Genomic DNA, 20,009 nt, shown 5'->3' with positions numbered 1-20,009 from the left:
GCTGCGTCGCTATGTGGTCGCTGGTGAGCTGTCAAACAGGCAGGCTCACCAACGATCAGGGGAGCAACGACATCGTGGAAAGAATCTTTCCACGATGTCCTGCTCCTGGTTACCAGCCTGCTGAAGCAGGAGCAGGCTGGTAACCATGATAAACATCGGGTTACTAGGGGCACACACGCACTTAGTAACCCGCTGTTTATCATGGTTACCGCTCACTTTAGCAGGCTCGTAACCATGATAAGCAGTGGGTTACTAAGTGCGCATGTGCCCCTAGTAACGCGCTGTTTATCATGGTTACCAGCCTGATCGCTGGTCACACACAGGGATGTGTGCTGACCAGCAGGAGGGCAAAGTCCAAAAAATGGTCCAGGACATTTTGCAGCGATCAGCGACCTCACAGCAGGGGCCTGATCGCTGCAAAGTGTCACACATAGCGACATCGCTGGTGAGGTCGCTGTTGCGTCACCAAAACCGTGACACAGCAGCGATCTCGCTAGCGATCTCGCTATTTGAGACGGGGGGGCTTTAGACTTTTGAGGGTCCCACGCCGATCAGCCAAGGTGACGTGGCACTTGAGCAAGTGTTAGCTCTTCCACTAGTAAGGAGACACCATGCAGGTATCGGGAGCAGTGATGAGGCCGCAGTTCTTGTATGATCACTGAGACACCATTAGGCAGCTGATCGTTAGGGGGGGGGGATGTGCTGACAGTCAAACCCCTTTATGATTTGGCTTATTGTTTCTGTAAAATACCTTTTTAAAATTTTCCGGACCCAACTCCACTCAATCTAAATATTCAGAGTTGCACGATATTGGAGAAACATGGCTGCTTTCTTCCAAAAAAAAGGGCACCACGTGAGTCGTGTCTGGTCCTGCAACTCCGTTCCAACTTCTTATGGAAGAAAGTAACCACGGTCTTTGCCGTTAGCGTAGAGAAGATACCTGTGCTGCAGGATCAGCTGTAGATTCAGGACCTGTTATGAAGACCTTGCAAGCAGAAGTAAAGATCTCCACTTCCTTCAGTCAGTAAATTCAACTTTGGGGATAAGGGGAGTAGGAGAATTTTCCTTAAAGGGGATTTCCAGGAAAAGCCTATGATGGAGCCAATATATTCTGCATCACTGTATATTTAGGCTATGGTGCAGCTGGTCCATACTTTGTCTACTTCCCCTGCAGTCATGGGACCTGTTCATGGCTGATTGTGGGGACCCCCACCGATCTGGTAAGGATCTTCAACCCCTTTATTCATTGTTCGTAGGAGCTTTATATAACCTCCGGTCACCAGACGTCTCGGCTCCCAGGTTCGCGGTCAGAAATGTGCACTGTAATGTGTTGGACCAGCAGTTCTTTTTAATGCTAAATCCATGTGACCTTCCAAACGGTACAACATGGCAGACGTCCCCCGTCACCTTCAGCTTGTCACTTGTACATTTTCTGCCCGCATCAAATTCCAAAAATGGATAATGTTCTTGTGCACAAATAGACGCCTTGACCTGTCTGTAATTTCACTTGACAGAGCTGAATTATGAGTTCTGCTCCATTCCTGGAAAGTTTATTAGCTGCATGGCTGACTTTCACATCAAAGTGATGTACGCTGTGCCTCCCAGGATGCCATCTGTGGGCGCTCATACTGATGGCAACATGTTATTGATTTTGTTTTTGTGACCCTCCGTTAAGGGCCTTGGGGAACCATATAACGAACACACAATTTGGCAAGCAATCAAAGAGTCGTTCGTATGAATTTGTCTGACATAGATAGGAAATAAAGCGATGGTAGTGGGGGCAGGACTGGGCTTCCCCTTAGTCATCCCATTAAAGTGTAAATAAAGTTTTAGAAGTTTTTTTGGGGGGGAAAAGTTGGAGCCCCTTAAGCTATCTGTAGATCTTTGGGCTCCGAGTCTTGAGACCTCCAATTGCTCGGTCGCACACCCTGTGTTGTATAGATGCAGCAGCTGGACGGAGGGATCTCTTTCGGGACCCACACCGACCGATCGATAGGGTGTTTAAGGGGCTGCAACACAATATGGAGAGGGGAGAAAGCAGATGCCTCTGGCACCAACTTATCTCCTCCGAGAACGTAAGGATCAAGTGTAGTAATTCCACATGGCCGATCCGTCCCGAGCTACAAGACTTATCTTCTATTTTGTTTTCTATTTGAAGCCCTGCAGAAATCTGAGAACGAGGTGATCGCCATCAAAAAGCAGAGCGAAGGCTTGACGAAGGAGTACGACCGGCTGCTGAGCGAGCACGCCAAGCTGCAGGTGAGAACGTGGCCCTTACAGGATGTCCTCGCACTCCGTGGTGGAAGCAGACGTTTCTGGCTCCATATGCAGACCTCACACTTCTATACGTACGCCCGACATGTGCAGGACTCGGCTGGATATTATTTCACCACTTGTGTAAATTTTATACAGGAATTGCGCTGCTTCTCCCTTGTGTATCAGAGGCGGCAGATGGCGGCTTTCCTACTTCTACATACCTTAGATAACGAGCCTGGTGTTTGTGACGCTGAGTCTGTCCGGTCGGCCTTCTGCATAAGACAAATGAATGAATTAATCACTTTTCATTCACTGATTCCTAAGTCAAAGCCTTAGATCGGCCTCGGTGCAGCCATATTTGCTCTGTGCTGTATGCGAGATCTGAACGTCTCCCCGGACTGATAGACTGGTTCTTACGGATTTTGGCTGACATAACCCGTGGTGCCTCCTATAAATCCTAAATGAGGAATACAGAAGTTGTGGAAGTGCCTGTATAAATGAATAGGGTGTATCCATCCCTTATGTTGGCCATGAATTCATGAGGCTCAGTCTTTAGAGGTTTGCTGATACAAAAGGGTCTTCTGGGACCCTCATGGTGAGTTATACCACCGGCAGTCACAATTGAAGCTGTTGCTGCATTGTTGTTGTTCAGTAGCGCACCGATTCCCTTTCTCCAGCGATCCGGCCAGCTACGATATAATGCCCCTTCGATGCTGCAAAGGGAAAGCTTCCTCCTCGAGTTGCACTGGAGAGCGCACAATTCAGGCAGCGGCTCAGGCATGCAGCTGATCCAAAGTGTTGTTCATCAGGAGTGTATTATCCTTCGGCAAGCAGGAGGCAGGGGAGCGGCGCGCTTCTGATGGTTGACAGTTTAGCTGCATTGGTCTGAACTGAGCGTTCTTCAATTCTGCTCCATGAAACCTCTTTGCCACTGCAGGAGTACAGGGCTATACGGATCCAGCCAGCTTCAGTGCAGCACTTACAAGCTGTATAGAAGGGAGCTTGTAAATGCTGCTCTCCTCACCTTGGAGATCAGCCAGTTATGACCAGGGGGTACGTTTTCTCAAGCGTTAACTGCCAGTCATACGGTCCTGACCTCGGCTTCAGGTTTCTCTGAATCTTTAACCTCCCTGGGTGCCACGCATCCGTCAAGTAGCTGCCAGCAGCAAGAGGGTCTCGGAGGCAGGTGATACCCCTCCCAGCCGCTGGAAGGTGAGGGTCTTTGATAATAGATTCTCTTTAATGGGACCAGTATCTGGGACTGACAGTGTGTGGTGATGTGAATAGCGCCTGAGGTTTACTTTTTAAGATTTTGTCACATGCAGGACTCCCATAATGGCGGTCACCACCCCGCAGGACTATTGCAAGTATTAGCTGTGCTGCAGTACCAGATATGGCCCATGAAGTAGAGTGGCGCTCTTCTGGACCTACTTATTGCAGGTCTGATGAGAGAAGAGTCCCCACAATCGGCTTTGATTGCCGGACGTACCATAGTGAAGCTTGATTTTCATGTGGCGTTACAAGGGCACAGGTTTCTGTCCCTCGATGCAGTCATGGTAGCATTGCTGTGCCCTTGTTTAAAGACTGGCTCCTTGATAGCATTTATTAAAATATTTGTACACCCCTAATCTGCTATAGCATTAAAAAACGCTAACCGGTGACTTGAATGTCATGCCATATCTAGGGACAATGGGTGCAAGTGAGCATTTTGGTGTCTTGGACGCTGGGGGAAATAAATGAGTTGGAGCTTCTCCAAAACAGCTGGTCGTGTTCATTCTCCATGGTATGCAGCTTACTGCTTTCCAAAAGTGGTCCAAGAAGTGCAAAGTGTGAACTGGCCACAGATTCTTGGTCATCAAAGTCTCCTTGATTCTTGTAGGAAGTGAAGGCTAGCCCATCTGGTTTTGTCCTACGGAAGAGTACTTGCTATTATGGAAAGGGGTCTGAAGACACAGAGCATCGCTGCTTGCTGCACATGGGGCTACGTAGCCGCAGACTGCTCTGAGGTCCCGTTTTGACACCTATCCACAGCCGAAAGTGTTTAACAGGGGCATGTGAGCACCCAGACTGGATCAAGAAGAGATGGAAGGAGTCCTGGTCTACGTCGCATTGGCGGCCGGGTACCTGCGGAAGAGACTGCAGCTCGATGCCCTGAGAGAAGAAGACAATTCGGTGGAGACAGCGTGATGGGGCTATATCTACGGATTGTTGGCGGCTGAGTGCGTGAGCTTTGCTTACCTGTGGAAGAGACTGCAGCCCGATGCCCTGTGGGAAGAAGACAATCTGGTGGAGACAGCGTGATGGGGACGTACAGGTGCGTCTCATTATAAATTAGAATATCCTCAAAAAGTTAATTTTACTTCAGTTCTTCAGTACAAAAAGTGAAGCTCCTATATTATATAGAGTCGTTACACACAGAGTGATCTATTTCAAGTGTTTATTTCTGTTAATGTTGATGATTATGGCTTACAGCCAATGAAAACACAAAAGTCATTATCTCAGTAAATTAGAATACTTTATAACAGCTTGAAAAATGATTTTAAAATCAAAAATGTTGTCCTACTGAAATGCATGTTCAGTAAATGCCCTCAATACTTGGTCGGGGCTCTTTGTGCATCAGTTACTGCATCAATGCGGCAATGTGGCATGGAGGGATCAGCCTGTGGCCCTGCTGAGGTGTTATGGAAGCCCAGGTTGCTTTGATAGCAGCCTTCAGCTCGTCTGCATTGTTGTGTCTGGGGTCTCTCATCTTCCTCTTGACAATACCCCATAGATTCTCTATAATAGATCCTCTATGGGGTTAAGGTCAGGCGAGTTTGCTGCCAATCAAGCACAGTGATACTGTTGTGTGTAAACCTGGTATTGGTACCTTTGGCAGTGTGAACAGGGGCCAAGTCCTGCTGGAGAATGACATTTCCATCTCCAAAAAGCTTGTCGGCAGAGGGAAGCATGAAGTGCTGTAAAATGTCCTGGTAGACGGCTGCGCTGACTTTGGTCTTGATAAAACACAGTGGACCTCCACCAGCAGATGACATGGCTCCCCAAACCATCACTGATTGTGGAAACTTCACACTAGACCTCCAGCAGCTTGGATTGTGGCCTCTCCACTCTTCCTCCAGACTCTGGGACCTTGTGGAGTGTGTCAATGACTGCCTTCTGGACATCTGTCAAGTCAGCAGACTTCCCCATGATTGTGGAGCCTACTGAAACAGACTAAGGGACCTTTTTAAATGCTTAGGAAGCCTTTGTAGGTGTTTTTTGTTAATTATTCTAATTTACTGAGATAATGACTTGTGTTTTCATCGGCTGTAAGCCATAATCATCAACATTAACAGAAATAAACACTTGAAATAGATCACTCTGTTTTTAATGACTCTATATAATATGAGTTTCACTTTTTGTATTGAAGTGAAATAAATTAACTTTTTGATGATATTCTAATTTAGTGAGATGCACCTGCATCTACGGATTGTTGGCGGCTGGGTGCGTGAGCGTCGCTTACCTGCAGAAGAGACTGCAGCCCGATGCCCTGTGGGAAGAAGGCAATCCGGTGGAGACCGCACGATGGGACGACGTTCTTCTGGGTCTGGTATCGTGTGGATGTGATATGTGCCACCTACGTAAGCACCGTACACGAGGTGTTTGAGGAGCAAGACAACGAGACCAAGGTGATGACTTGTCCCCAAATTTCCCAGATTTTTGCGGGATGTGCTGGAAAAGAAAAACAGTCCGAACCACGGAGGTCTCATCTCACTACTTGCAGGGTCTGCTGCTGGCGTCCTGGTGCCGCATACCACAAGACACCTTCAGAGGTCTTGTAGGAAATATCACAGTGAATTTAGACTTTTAGGACAGAACCGAGCCTGAAGATTTACACCTTCCTGCTATGTTGACTGTAGATCTGGTCTCTCCGTCTAACCAAGGAGTTAAATAGCGCCACTCTTAAATACGACTTTATATCGCCTATCTGAGGAAATAGAGCTCAGCTGCAATACCAGCCACTGCCTGTGGTTAGAAGTGGCGCTGTTGCAGAAAATTAAGTCCCTCGTTAAAAATCCTAAAACATTTATTTATTTTTTTCTAAACCTCTGATTGGACGCTTCTAGCCACATAAAGGCATTCACGTGCAGCGTACGTGCCGCCCTGCCTGTCGTGTTGGCATTTTTTTTTTTTTTTTTTTAAGTCACGAGTTAAGCCATGGCTTAATCACGTCTAAAGTCAAGCTAGTTACTAGTAATAAAGATAAGTCACAAACTGGCAGAAGGAGGGGACACTCCTGTTACACCCGGCGTGATAGGGAACAGCTATTTACAACCCGCCAGCGTGGAGGGAGAGGAATGTGCGACTCCTGTGGAGGGAGCGGAGGATCCCACCTACACTCAAATATGCCCCCACACAAGTCCTTGACTCGTCCTCTTCTGGCGACTTGTTTTTCTTTTCTTTTTTTTTTTTTTGGAAAGGAGATTTCTCCGGTGTCCGTGTGATTCAAAGGTCCACGCCTGAATGTGTTCTGAATTTGAAGAGTGAAGTATAACTGATTTGACTTTGGTAGGGACTTATTTCCTTAAGAACAAAAGGATTGGGCATATTGTATCTGCCTGCCCAATCCTTCACTTTTTCAACATCTACCATGTAACGTAGACAGCCAGTACTGCTGAAACGCGGCGGACTGCGACATCATTAATCGTACGGCGTATCTTTACTACTTGCTTTACGTCTCTTATGGTATACTAGTGACCCAGATCCAAGGGACTGATCCCCAACTCTGAACCTTCCAAAGCCATTGCGAAGGATTATGGGAAATAATGGGGATGGCCCCGCCACATGATTTATTGTATGTCATGAAAAATAAATATAATTTACAATTTTACATGCTATTAAAAAAAAAAAAAAAATCCTGAGAAGAGTTATAACGCTTATTTGCATAGTATGACGCCACCAAGTGTTTTAAAGTGTCTAATATCGCGCACGTCCATGTAATGGATGGAGTGCTGGTGGACACACATGCTCAGTCTCTATAAATTAGCCAATAGCTTATGCCCTGCTTGAGATATCTATTTTTATTGGCTGCTGCCAAGCTCATTAGTCGGATCTGCACATTGCTATACAGTTTGAACTCCCAAGTGGCGCCACATTTTTGCAAGAAAATGTCGTAACTCCTCCCGGAATCATGGAATAGATGTGTAACGAGAGGAGGAGGCAACTCCTTTAACAGTTAACTATTAGGATCATCCAAAGAGTTTGTCCTTGAGGGAAACATAGAAAAAAAAAATCCAAAACTTGATCTCATAACCAATCGTTACGAAAATTCTGTAACTTTTCTGGGCTCCAAGAACGGACTTTCCTGTACTCGACGTTACCTATATACGGGGGGGGGGTAGACTGAGAATGTGCTGCATGTAAGCACAGGTGAGATCTGTGCTGCTGGATGCAGTATAAGACGGATTCCTGTATATTATGGAGCAGCAGGAAAAGGAAGGTAGAAGCAGCAGCTGAGGTAATGTTTACAGCCTTCTCCTCTGTACGGGCTGGCTGCTGCTCTCTACAGCGTGTAGTAGACACTCAAGGTAACCCTTTACTAGCCACCATGTGCCCTTCTTGCACATTAGCCCTTTAGTAACCACTTTTTCCTGGATTGCATAATACACAGGGACACATCTTATAACATGGCTGAGGAAAGGTATTCAGAGAATTTCAGCAGATTTTTCATTGATTTTGCTAAAGAGAAAGTAAAACCTCAGTCAGTAATAGTGAGCTCAATCTGATTTGTTAATTTATATACAGCTGATGAGTTTTATGATTTTATCTACTATCTCCTGGATTTCTCCGACATGATTGCTTATCTTTAATACATATGCCATCTGCCTGGTATGGGGTTAAACAACCAGCACATGCTTCGCTGTTGTTTGACCACTTATATACTGCTCACCCACAGGGCCGCCCTTGCGCCATGGTTCATAAGAGATCCTGATTTTTACTAAATACTGAAACGATTGCATGTTAAAATCCATAGGGCAAGTGAAAAGAACGAAATGAATATAAAGAAAAATAAAAGGTTTCTAAATCTCACCCCCCCCACCCCACCATTTTCAATACAAAAAATAAACATTTGCTATCACCGCATCTGTAAAATTACTATGAACCAACATAAAATTACTCAACCCATATGATAAATGGGGTAAAGATAAATATTGAATTGACAAAAAAATATATATTTTTATAGTTGCACCATTCTCCAAAGACGCAAACATTGTATGTACCCCAAAATTATACCAATAAAAACATCGGCTCTCTTTGAAAAACAAGCCCTGATAGACAAAACCTGCTGACAGATTTATTTTTCTATGTAATCCGATAGCAGCATTATGTAGGGGCAAAGACCCTGTTTTGAGCAATGTATCACTTACTGGGCTTTTTGTTGTAGTTTCATTAAAAATCAGTGTTTTATCAGCAGGAGATTATCACTACAGGACTAGGTGTCTTGTGCCTCCCTAGTCCTCCTGCTCTATGTACACTGTGCATAGGCAGAAAGATACCAATCAGATGTAGTCTGGGTTACACAGTGCTCAGCATTCAGAGAACTGATAGATCTGCAGCAGAAAAAAACTGTGATTTTATTAAAACTGCAGCAGGCAGCCCAGTAAGTGATATATCGCTGGAATCAGGGTGTCTGCCCCTAAATCGTGCTGGGATAAAAACCCTAGTGACAAATTCCCATTAAAGCAACTTGCCTTTCCAAAAAAGAAGCCCTAACACGTCTGTTGAAATAAAAAAATAAGTTACGGGCTTTGGAAGAAGGGAAGGAAAACATGAAGGCGTAAACATGAAAATTCCCCTGGACAAGAAGGCGTCTAACCATTATTTACCGGAGCGGAGACGAGAGCTGTGACCGGTTTAGCTCTTCCCTGTCCAGCCCCCTACTGGCGGTTTTAATCATTCGCTTTGGATCACGTTAATCATCCGGAGTTATAGATCCCATAGACTCCATGTTATTCCAGAAGAAATCAAATCAATACATTTTTATTAGTGGTTTGGGAGGGGGGGTTCAAATTTCTGCTATTTATCCGCTCTCCACCTCCTCTTCTAAAATAGTGCAAGCACAGATGCTGAATTCCTCCTGGATCACATGTATTGCGTTACCAGCTGATATAAATAGTCATGGTGGCTCTATGTAATCTCCAAGCCCCATATGTGGTAGCGGTAGCCGCCTCGTATAGGGACCCTTAACCCGTTAGCCACTGAGGTGGCTTGTAATATATTACTACCAGCTCTGGGCATTGTATGACACAAAATGAGGGGTTTACAAAGTGTAAGCCTTCCTATAATGGCAGCCCAAGCCTTTGCCAGGTATCTCTCTCGGAACTTTTCTGGCTGGATTTAGCTTTTTCTGCACTTTTTGGAACCATTTTTATTGCTCAAACATATCTAAAAATAAGCAAATGAAGCAAACGGCCTTGATTATGAATGGCCACATGATAGACGGTCGGGTCCAGATTTCTCATTTTTATCCTCTAATCACATCTTGATGGCTTTGCTCCTCATTCATTGTACTGGTGTACAGAGTGTAGACTCCCAGCTTTGCTTTAAGGGGTTTCCTAGACCTATTACGTGGCAGGTATAGATCCAGACCACTGTTGTCTCGTGACTACAGCTCGCGGGGGTCGATCAAGCCCACTAGGAGTGCAGGGACCTACAGAGGCCCAGTCCGGCCACCTTTTACTGTGACCTTTCAACACAGAATCTGTTTTTTCTTGTGTCGAGACTGAAGAAAATGATGGTCATCATCATTCTGTTCTGTGAAGCTCCATCCTATCGGTTTTGCAGGATTTGACTAGTCCTGAGCTGAAAATATATAATAAATAAATATATATATATATATATATATATACATATACACACTTTTTAGAATTCATCCGGCTACTTCTATCCACCATCACATCATCAGTAAACGACAACTGCCTAATTCCATTAGCAGGTCCACATGCCCACGGTGTAAAACTATCCCCATTATGTGTAGCATGTTGGTATGTACCCTTCTTTTTCCTGATGTGCACTTTCTTTTTTTTTTTCCTCCTTCTTGGTATATGCAATTCTTTTTTCTTTTTTTTTTTTTTTTATATGGGCTTTTCTTCTCCTACTTCTTGATATGGGCCCTTCTCATTCTCGATTTAGGCCCTTCATATCCTTCTTAATATGGGCCCTTCTAGATATGCACTTCTCCTCCTCTTTGATATGCGCCATTCTCCTTCTCGATGTGCACCCTTTTACTTCTTGATATGTTCTCTTTTTTTTTTCTTCTTTATATGGGACCTTCACCTTCTTTATTTGGGCCTTTTTTGTATCCTCCTTGATATGTGCTTCTTCTCTTTCTCCTTTTTTGATATGCACCCTTGTTCTCTTCAACATGCACCCTTTTTTCCTCTTCTCCTTCTTGATATGTACCATTTTTTTCCCCCTCTTTATTTATATGCACCTTTCTCCTCTTTCTGATGTGCACGGTTTCTTCTTCTACTTGATATGAGCCCTTCTCCTTCTTTTCCTCCTTGATATGCACCATTCTTCTCCTCCTCCTCCTCCTCCTTATTGATATGCACTATTCTCCTTCTCCTCCTTCTTATTGATATGCACCATTCTTCTCCGTCTCCTCCTCCTTATTGATATGCACCATTCTTCTCCGTCTCCTCCTCCTCCTTATTGATATGCACCATTCTTCTCCGTCTCCTCCTCCTCCTTATTGATATGCACCATTCTTCTCCTTCTCCTCCTCCTCCTTATTGATATGCACCATTCTTCTCCTTCTCCTCCTCCTTATTGATATGCACCATTCTTCTCCTTCTCCTCCTCCTCCTCCTTATTGATATGCACTATTCTTCTCCTTCTCCTCCTCCTCCTCCTTATTGATATGCACCATTCTTCTCCTTCTCCTCCTCCTCCTCCTTATTGATATGCACCATTCTTCTCCTTCTCCTCCTCCTCCTCCTCCTCCTTATTGATATGCACCATTCTTCTCCTTCTCCTCCTCCTCCTCCTCCTTATTGATATGCACCATTCTTCTCCTTCTCCTCCTTCTCCTCCTTATTGATATGCACCATTCTTCTCCTTCTCCTTCTCCTCCTCCTCCTTATTGATATGCACCATTCTTCTCCTTCTCCTCCTCCTTATTGATATGCACCATTCTTCTCCTTCTCCTCCTCCTTATTGATATGCACCATTCTTCTCCTTCTCCTCCTCCTCCTTATTGATATGCACCATTCTTCTCCTTCTCCTCCTCCTCATTGATATGCACCATTCTTCTCCTTCTCCTCCTCCTCCTCATTGATATGCACCATTCTTCTCCTTCTCCTCCTCCTCCTTATTGATATGCACCATTCTTCTCCTTCTCCTCCTCCTTATTGATATGCACCATTCTTCTCCGTCTCCTCCTCCTCCTTATTGATATGCACCATTCTTCTCCGTCTCCTCCTCCTTATTGATATGCACCATTCTTCTCCTTCTCCTCCTCCTCCTTATTGATATGCACCATTCTTCTCCTTCTCCTCCTCCTCCTTATTGATATGCACCATTCTTCTCCGTCTCCTCCTCCTCCTTATTGATATGCACCATTCTTCTCCTCCTCCTCCTCCTTATTGATATGCACTATTCTTCTCCTTCTCCTCCTTCTTATTGATATGCACCATTCTTCTCCGTCTCCTCCTCCTTATTGATATGCACCATTCTTCTCCGTCTCCTCCTCCTTATTGATATGCACCATTCTTCTCCGTCTCCTCCTCCTCCTTATTGATATGCACCATTCTTCTCCGTCTCCTCCTCCTCCTTATTGATATGCACCATTCTTCTCCTTCTCCTCCTCCTCCTTATTGATATGCACCATTCTTCTCCTTCTCCTCCTCCTTATTGATATGCACCATTCTTCTCCTTCTCCTCCTCCTCCTCCTTATTGATATGCACCATTCTTCTCCTTCTCCTCCTCCTCCTCCTCCTTATTGATATGCACCATTCTTCTCCTTCTCCTCCTCCTCCTCCTTATTGATATGCACCATTCTTCTCCTTCTCCTCCTCCTCCTCCTCCTTATTGATATGCACCATTCTTCTCCTTCTCCTCCTCCTCCTCCTTATTGATATGCACCATTCTTCTCCTCCTCCTCCTCCTTATTGATATGCACCATTCTCCTCCTCCTCCTCCTTATTGATATGCACCATTCTTCTCCTTCTCCTCCTTCTCCTCCTTATTGATATGCACCATTCTTCTCCTTCTCCTCCTCCTCCTTATTGATATGCACCATTCTTCTCCTTCTCCTCCTCCTCCTCCTTATTGATATGCACCATTCTTCTCCTTCTCCTCCTCCTCCTTATTGATATGCACCATTCTTCTCCTTCTCCTCCTCCTCATTGATATGCACCATTCTTCTCCTTCTCCTCCTCCTCCTCCTCCTTATTGATATGCACCATTCTTCTCCTTCTCCTCCTCCTCCTTATTGATATGCACCATTCTTCTCCGTCTCCTCCTCCTCCTTATTGATATGCACCATTCTTCTCCTTCTCCTCCTCCTCCTCCTTATTGATATGCACCATTCTTCTCCGTCTCCTCCTCCTCCTTATTGATATGCACCATTCTTCTCCGTCTCCTCCTCCTCCTTATTGATATGCACCATTCTTCTCCGTCTCCTCCTCCTCCTTATTGATATGCACCATTCTTCTCCTTCTCCTCCTCCTCCTTATTGATATGCACCATTCTTCTCCGTCTCCTCCTCCTCCTTATTGATATGCACCATTCTTCTCCTTCTCCTCCTCCTCCTCCTTATTGATATGCACCATTCTTCTCCTTTTCCTCCTCCTCCTCCTTATTGATATGCACCATTCTTCTCCTTTTCCTCCTCCTCCTCCTTATTGATATGCACCATTCTTCTCCTTCTCCTCCTCCTCCTCCTCCTCCTCCTTATTGATATGCACCATTCTTCTCCTTCTCCTCCTCCTCCTTATTGATATGCACCATTCTTCTCCTTCTCCTCCTCCTCCTCCTCCTTATTGATATGCACCATTCTTCTCCTTCTCCTCCTCCTTATTGATATGCACCATTCTTCTCCTTCTCCTCCTCCTTATTGATATGCACCATTCTTCTCCTTCTCCTCCTCCTTATTGATATGCACCATTCTTCTCCTTCTCCTCCTCCTTATTGATATGCACCATTCTTCTCCTTCTCCTCCTCCTCCTCCTCCTTATTGATATGCACCATTCTTCTCCTTCTCCTCCTCCTCCTTATTGATATGCACCATTCTTCTCCTTCTCCTCCTCCTCCTCATTATTGATATGCACCATTCTTCTCCTTCTCCTCCTCCTCCTTATTGATATGCACCATTCTTCTCCTTCTCCTCCTCCTCCTCCTCCTTATTGATATGCACCATTCTTCTCAGTCTCCTCCTCCTCCTTATTGATATGCACCATTCTTCTCCTCCTCCTCCTCCTCCTTATTGATATGCACCATTCTTCTCCTTCTCCTCCTCCTCCTCCTTATTGATATGCACCATTCTTCTCAGTCTCCTCCTCCTCCTTATTGATATGCACCATTCTTCTCCTTCTCCTCCTCCTCCTCCTCCTTATTGATATGCACCATTCTTCTCCGTCTCCTCCTCCTCCTTATTGATATGCACCATTCTTCTCCGTCTCCTCCTCCTCCTTATTGATATGCACCATTCTTCTCCGTCTCCTCCTCCTCCTTATTGATATGCACCATTCTTCTCCTTTTCCTCCTCCTCCTCCTCCTTATTGATATGCACCATTCTTCTCCTTTTCCTCCTCCTCCTCCTCCTTATTGATATGCACCATTCTTCTCCTTCTCCTCCTCCTCCTCCTTATTGATATGCACCATTCTTCTCCTTCTCCTCCTCCTCCTTATTGATATGCACCATTCTTCTCCTCCTCCTCCTCCTCCTTATTGATATGCACCATTCTTCTCCGTCTCCTCCTCCTCCTTATTGATATGCACCATTCTTCTCCGTCTCCTCCTCCTCCTTATTGATATGCACCATTCTTCTCCGTCTCCTCCTCCTTATTGACATGCACCCCTCTTCCTCCAGGATATGCACCCTTCTCTTTTTGTGTCTTGATTTGCACCCCTATGCTTCCTGATGTGCCCTTTTTTCGTCTGTTCCTTGACGTGTACCCTTCTCCTCCTGCTTGTTATGCACACTCCTTTTCCTTCATGAGGCTGTTTACTTTCTTTTCAATGTTCTCACCCCATCATTCTGGTACAAGTTAATCTTGGCTTAATCTCTTGTTCTTGGTGTCTGTTTTCAGATGTTCTCTGTAGTCTAATCTGTCCTTACTGATGAGTGTTGCTAGTTGATTACATCTCCAGATGAACTCTATGGATTTCCATTCATAAAAATATCTCTTGATTGTAGACTTTAAGAACTTTCAGCCTACTTCCTCAAGACTGTCTAAAATTGTGACATTATTTACATGTCCAGAGAAGCAGAGAACATCTATAAAGAGTGACCAGATGAAAATAACCCCACCCTATCTCTGCTTGTAGGTCCTCCAGGTAGACCAGATGATTATGGAGGATCTTCCTCCTGGGAACTCTTAGGCATAGAGTATCGTAGAGCCTTGGTGAAATCATTGTAGCTTCCCAACTGTGATCTTCTAGAACTTAAGGCCACACATTAGCAGCTTGTGATCAAAAGTCCTTCCCACCATTCACTTGACATGTAGTACAGCTGCAATCTCCTGCATTAACCTCCAACGAAGCAAACTCCTAAGCATGGCTGCCGGTGCAGCATTGTGACACTTTGGCATAAGTCGTGTAGTTTTGCCACTTTAAGTTGAATTTACAGAGAATGGTGCACTCTCTCCATAGACCCATGAGTCAAATCCTTTCATACGCCTCACATCTCCCTAATTAAAATTTAATGGAATATTTAATTCTGCACTCCTCAAAATTGTCGGCATCCTCCTCTTGTGTCCCAGTTAACCAAGCGTGTCGATATTATACATATCATAATAGGAAGGCCTCGCTTATTTTCCTATTATGGAGAAGCAGTCATCCGTGGAATATACACCGATGTTCTGATTCATTTGTCGGATACAAAAACACATTTGAGTAATTACATCTATATAAAAGTAACCTGGCAATGGTGGAGTTCTTTAGTCCTTGTGGGATATGTGTTTAACCCCCATCTGTTTCTCTGGGTAATAATCAACGAAGAGGACCATGTTCTATTAGTGCATACTCTTGCAATCGGACCACTATCTGGACCTGATCTAGCAACTAGGTCATTAATCAGTGGCCTGCCCAGCTCCTCGTTATATAAGCCGGCCTGGTGAGACTTCATCACTATTGCTTGACGTAAAGGACCAAATCCCAACTAATGCAGAATTAACTATAAAATACGTCCAGTGGGTCTGGTCTAAGAAGAAGCAAGTTGGTTTTGGTGCGTTTCTGAACATGAGAAATGAGTAAGCGTTTGGCTGGTCTTGTTGCCTCCTAATGTTGGATAAACCCAACTTGATCCATGTTCATCACTACGGGAAGACAACACAATCTTCTTGGCCAATATTTGCAAATCAAACTTGACGTCCATGTTAATTCGAGGTATGGGGCAGGAATTTGCACACAAAGTGATAGATTTATCTTGGGCTTGGTTAAATTGTGATTGTGTAGACGGGTTCTCGTAAGAGATGGCATTGTATACCGTCATCACAAAGCAAAGGACAGTAAACTGGACAGTGAATCTGTCTGGACCTGGACTTTTACCTCCAGTTATTGATTTGATCACATCCACGACCTTCTCTATTTCGGGAAGGCCTTATCCAAACTTGATAAGTCTTCCCAATCAAATGTTAGAGGAAGGTTCTCGGAAACAAAAGAATCCACTGTTTTTGGCATCTCCTCCTGCCATGTCTATCGGACCTCTAAGGTTGTGAAGAGATTTATGAGTCTTGGGGTATTGCTGAGATGTTCGTGGGGTTGTCTGTGCTTTAAACCGGAGACCGATTTACCGTACTCTTGAGGACATAAGTCTTCGAACTTTTAAAGTGTTTAGAATTTAGCCAGTGAACTTCACCATTTATTAGAACATTAAGAATCTTCTTGTACGGTCACTAAACTATTTGTAGAGCTTGCCCAGATCGGCTCTTAATTTACTTCTAAAAGCTTAGCTAAAAACTGAAGGTGCTGAGGCCTTTTATGGGCAACTTCGAGGTCTTGAATTTGCATGAATAGTTTATTCATCATAAAGGCACAGTTACAGGTGTAAGAAAAATAAAGAATATTTGGAGCCTCACATGTTAGAGGTAAAAACGTGGAGGACCTTCCCAAAGGCAGCTTGACACATTGCATCTTTTGAGGAGGATCAGATTCATTCCTCAATACCGTTGACGTGTTCATCTCAAGAATTTTGAGAGTTCAAAAATTACTTGACCATTTTGAGACATTTGGATGTCAATGGAGTAGAGGATCTGGAAAATAACCACAACCATTGAGATTTGTAGGCAAAGATAAGAGTTTAGTGAGGCTATATGGTTTGTTCATTCACCTTGCCAACAGGCGATAAAGCCTTGCCCCTCTCACAAATATTCACTCAGTTGGACCTTACCTCATACCATGCTGGTGGGATGAAATATCTGTGCATGCATCTTCCCCAAATCATCTAGATCCCCCATGTTCACTTTTTTTTTTTGCTTCCGGTTTGTCTTCTCAGGCACTTCGAGATGGATCAAAAGACAAAAAGGATGAGTGAAGATTGTGCCGATTGTCAGAAGCTCTCAACATCAAGCTGTCCCGCTATTCCCATGATTGCTGGCTGAGCGGGAATAACCATCCATAATCACTACTTGCCGACACCTTGCTTGTGTTGTCCTTTTAAAGGGTTTTCACCAAAACAAAATTGCTACCGTCACATGGCAGCACTCACTCTCAAGGGAAACCCCCTATAAAAGAACACCCCAGGCAAAACTACTATTGCGTTGTGCCTAATGTTGGACCTGAGGGGGTGGAGCATGACAAAGGGAGGGATTCGCTGTGTCATTCTCCTCCCCTCAGGGGTGGGGTATGACAAAGGGAGGGATTCGCTGTGTCATGCTCTTCCCCTCAGGGGTGGGGTATGACAAAGGGAGGGATTCGCTGTGTCATTCTCCTCCCCTCAGGGGTGGGGTATGACAAAGGGAGGGATTCGCTGTGTCATGCTCTTCCCCTCAGGGGTGGGGTATGGCAAAGGGAGGGATTTGCTGTGTCTTGCTCCTCCCCTCAAGGGGGTGGAGCATGACAAAGGGAGGGATTCGCTGTGTCATTCTCCTCCCCTCAGGGGTGGGATATGACAAAGGGAGGGATTCGCTGTGTCATTCTCCTCCCCTCAGGGGTGGGGTATGACAAAGGGAGGGATTTGCTGTGTCATTCTCCTCCCCTCAGGGGTGGGGTATGACAAAGGGAGGGATTTGCTGTGTCATTCTCCTCCCCTCGGGTGGGGTATGGCAAAGGGAGGGATTTGCTGTGTCTTGCTCCTCCCCTCAAGGGGGTGGAGCATAACAAAGGGAGGGATTCGCTGTCATTCTCCTCCCCTCAGGGGTGGGGTATGACAAAGGGAGGGATTCGCTGTCATGCTCCTCCCCTCAGGGGTGGGGTATGACAAAGGGAGGGATTCGCTGTGTCATTCTCCTCCCCTCAGGGGTGGGGTATGACAAAGGGAGGGATTCGCTGTGTCATTCTCCTCCCCTCAGGGGTGGGGTATGACAAAGGGAGGGATTCACTGTGTCATGCTCCTCCCCTCAAGGGGGTGGAGCATGACAAAGGGAGGGATTCTCTGTGTCATTCTCCTCCCCTCGGGTGGGGCATGAGAAAGGGAGGGATTTGCTGTATCATTCTCCTCCCCTCAGGGGTGGGGTATGACAAAGGGAGGGATTTGCTGTGTCATTCTCCTCCCCTCAGGGGTGGGGTATGACAAAGGGAGGGATTTGCTGTGTCATTCTCCTCCCCTCGGGTGGGGTATGGCAAAGGGAGGGATTCACTGTGTCATGCTCCTCCCCTCAAGGGGGTGGAGCATGACGAAGGGAGGGATTCACTGTGTCATGCTCCTCCCCTCAAGGGGGTGGAGCATGACGAAGGGAGGGATTCTCTGTGTCATTCTCCTCCCCTCGGGTGGGGCATGACAAAGGGAGGGATTCGCTGTGTCATTCTCCTCCCCTCAGGGGTGGGGTATGGCAAAGGGAGGGATTTGCTGTGTCATTCTCCTCCCCTCAGGGGTGGGGTATGACAAAGGGAGGGATTCGCTGTCATGCTCCTCGCCTCAGGGGTGGGGTATGACAAAGGGAGGGATTCGCTGTGTCATTCTCCTCCCCTCAGGGGTGGGGTATGACAAAGGGAGGGATTCTCTGTCATTCTCCTCCCCTCAGGGGTGGGGTATGACAAAGGGAGGGATTCACTGTGTCATGCTCCTCCCCTCAGGGGTGGGGTATGACAAAGGGAGGGATTTGCTGTGTCATTCTCCTCCCCTCAGGGGTGGGGTATGACAAAGGGAGGGATTTGCTGTGTCATTCTCCTCCCCTCGGGTGGGGTATGGCAAAGGGAGGGATTCACTGTGTCATGCTCCTCCCCTCAAGGGGGTGGAGCATGACGAAGGGAGGGATTCACTGTGTCATGCTCCTCCCCTCAAGGGGGTGGAGCATGACGAAGGGAGGGATTCTCTGTGTCATTCTCCTCCCCTCGGGTGGGGCATGACAAAGGGAGGGATTCGCTGTGTCATTCTCCTCCCCTCAGGGGTGGGGTATGGCAAAGGGAGGGATTCACTGTGTCATGCTCCTCCCCTCAAGGGGGTGGAGCATGACGAAGGGAGGGATTCACTGTCATTCTCCTCCCCTTGGGTGGGGCATGACAAAGGGAGGGGTTTGCTCTGTCATGCTCCTCCCCCACTCATCCCTGCATCAGCGTATACGTTTTGTCTGGAGTGTGCCTTTAATTCTGGGCGTTTTGTGTATTTTCTACAAATGCTTTTGCAGCTTTAGGGTTTGGCAGCCCATACGTGGCACTGTTGCCTGGCGTATCGTTTACAGTCCCGTATCTATTAGCCAGTCCATCTAGGCCACGGCTGGTATTACCATATTAATGTACCAGTCATGTCCTGGACAACCTGAATCTTTGGCTACTCCACGGTTTCTAGTGTCTTCCTGTCCTTGCAGATTATGTGCTACAGGAGCAGGAAGGGATAATCAATGGCACACATTATTTTTTTTTTTTTCCTTTTCTAGCCTCGTTAATACCACAACCTCCGCTTCACACGTTTACATTGGAATCTATAGGTTTATTATACGCCGTTTTTTTTTTCTCTTATGGCCCCTGCTTTTCTTTTATGATCTGCGTTATCAAAATACCTCTGTCGAACAGTTATGATATGTAATAAAGTGATTTAATTTCATCTCCGTGCTATGCCTATGTTACAAGGTTATGAACGCCGCTTATCACTTCTTCACCCGTCCGTACAGGCCGCTTGCATCACCTGTAATTTTCCACTCCGTTCTGTTATCATAGGAAGACGTCCTGGTATTTTGTTGTGGGTTTTCTCACTGTTTTGTGTAACTTTCTGCAAAGTGTGCCAACTTGCATCCGAAGCCAGCTGTGTGTTCTGGCTGTAATTGAAGGGGTTAACTTAATTGATGGAGGGGTCTTACTGCCTGGACCCACTCCGTACTGGACACTTATGGAGCTGTAGTGCTCATGTTAGATCGCCTCTCTATTCATCCTCTATGGGGCAGCTGAGCACTGC

At 45.8% G+C, this 20,009-nt stretch overlaps 1 protein-coding gene across 2 annotated transcripts in view; it reads left to right on the top strand.

The window, feature by feature from the left end:
- The window catches only part of BCAP31 (B cell receptor associated protein 31), a 41,189-nt gene extending 21,528 nt beyond the window's left edge, over positions 1 to 19,661 (top strand). For both annotated transcript variants that reach the window (XM_073639944.1, XM_073639943.1), the window contains exons 7-8: positions 2,159 to 2,259; positions 16,956 to 19,661. In XM_073639944.1, coding sequence (XP_073496045.1) covers positions 2,159 to 2,259; positions 16,956 to 16,994 — 140 coding nt within the window. In that variant the 3' untranslated portion in view covers positions 16,995 to 19,661. The remainder of the gene's footprint in view (positions 1 to 2,158; positions 2,260 to 16,955) is intronic.
- The last annotated feature ends 348 nt before the right edge of the window (positions 19,662 to 20,009 follow it).

Source organism: Phyllobates terribilis, unplaced genomic scaffold (genome assembly GCF_046119375.1).
Source record: "Phyllobates terribilis strain yellow unplaced genomic scaffold, ASM4611937v1 Scaffold_7__3_contigs__length_470593459, whole genome shotgun sequence".
Lineage (NCBI taxonomy): Eukaryota > Metazoa > Chordata > Amphibia > Anura > Dendrobatidae > Phyllobates > Phyllobates terribilis.
The sequence above is the reverse complement of the archived record's forward strand: the minus strand, read 5'-3'. Positions and strand labels throughout refer to the sequence as shown.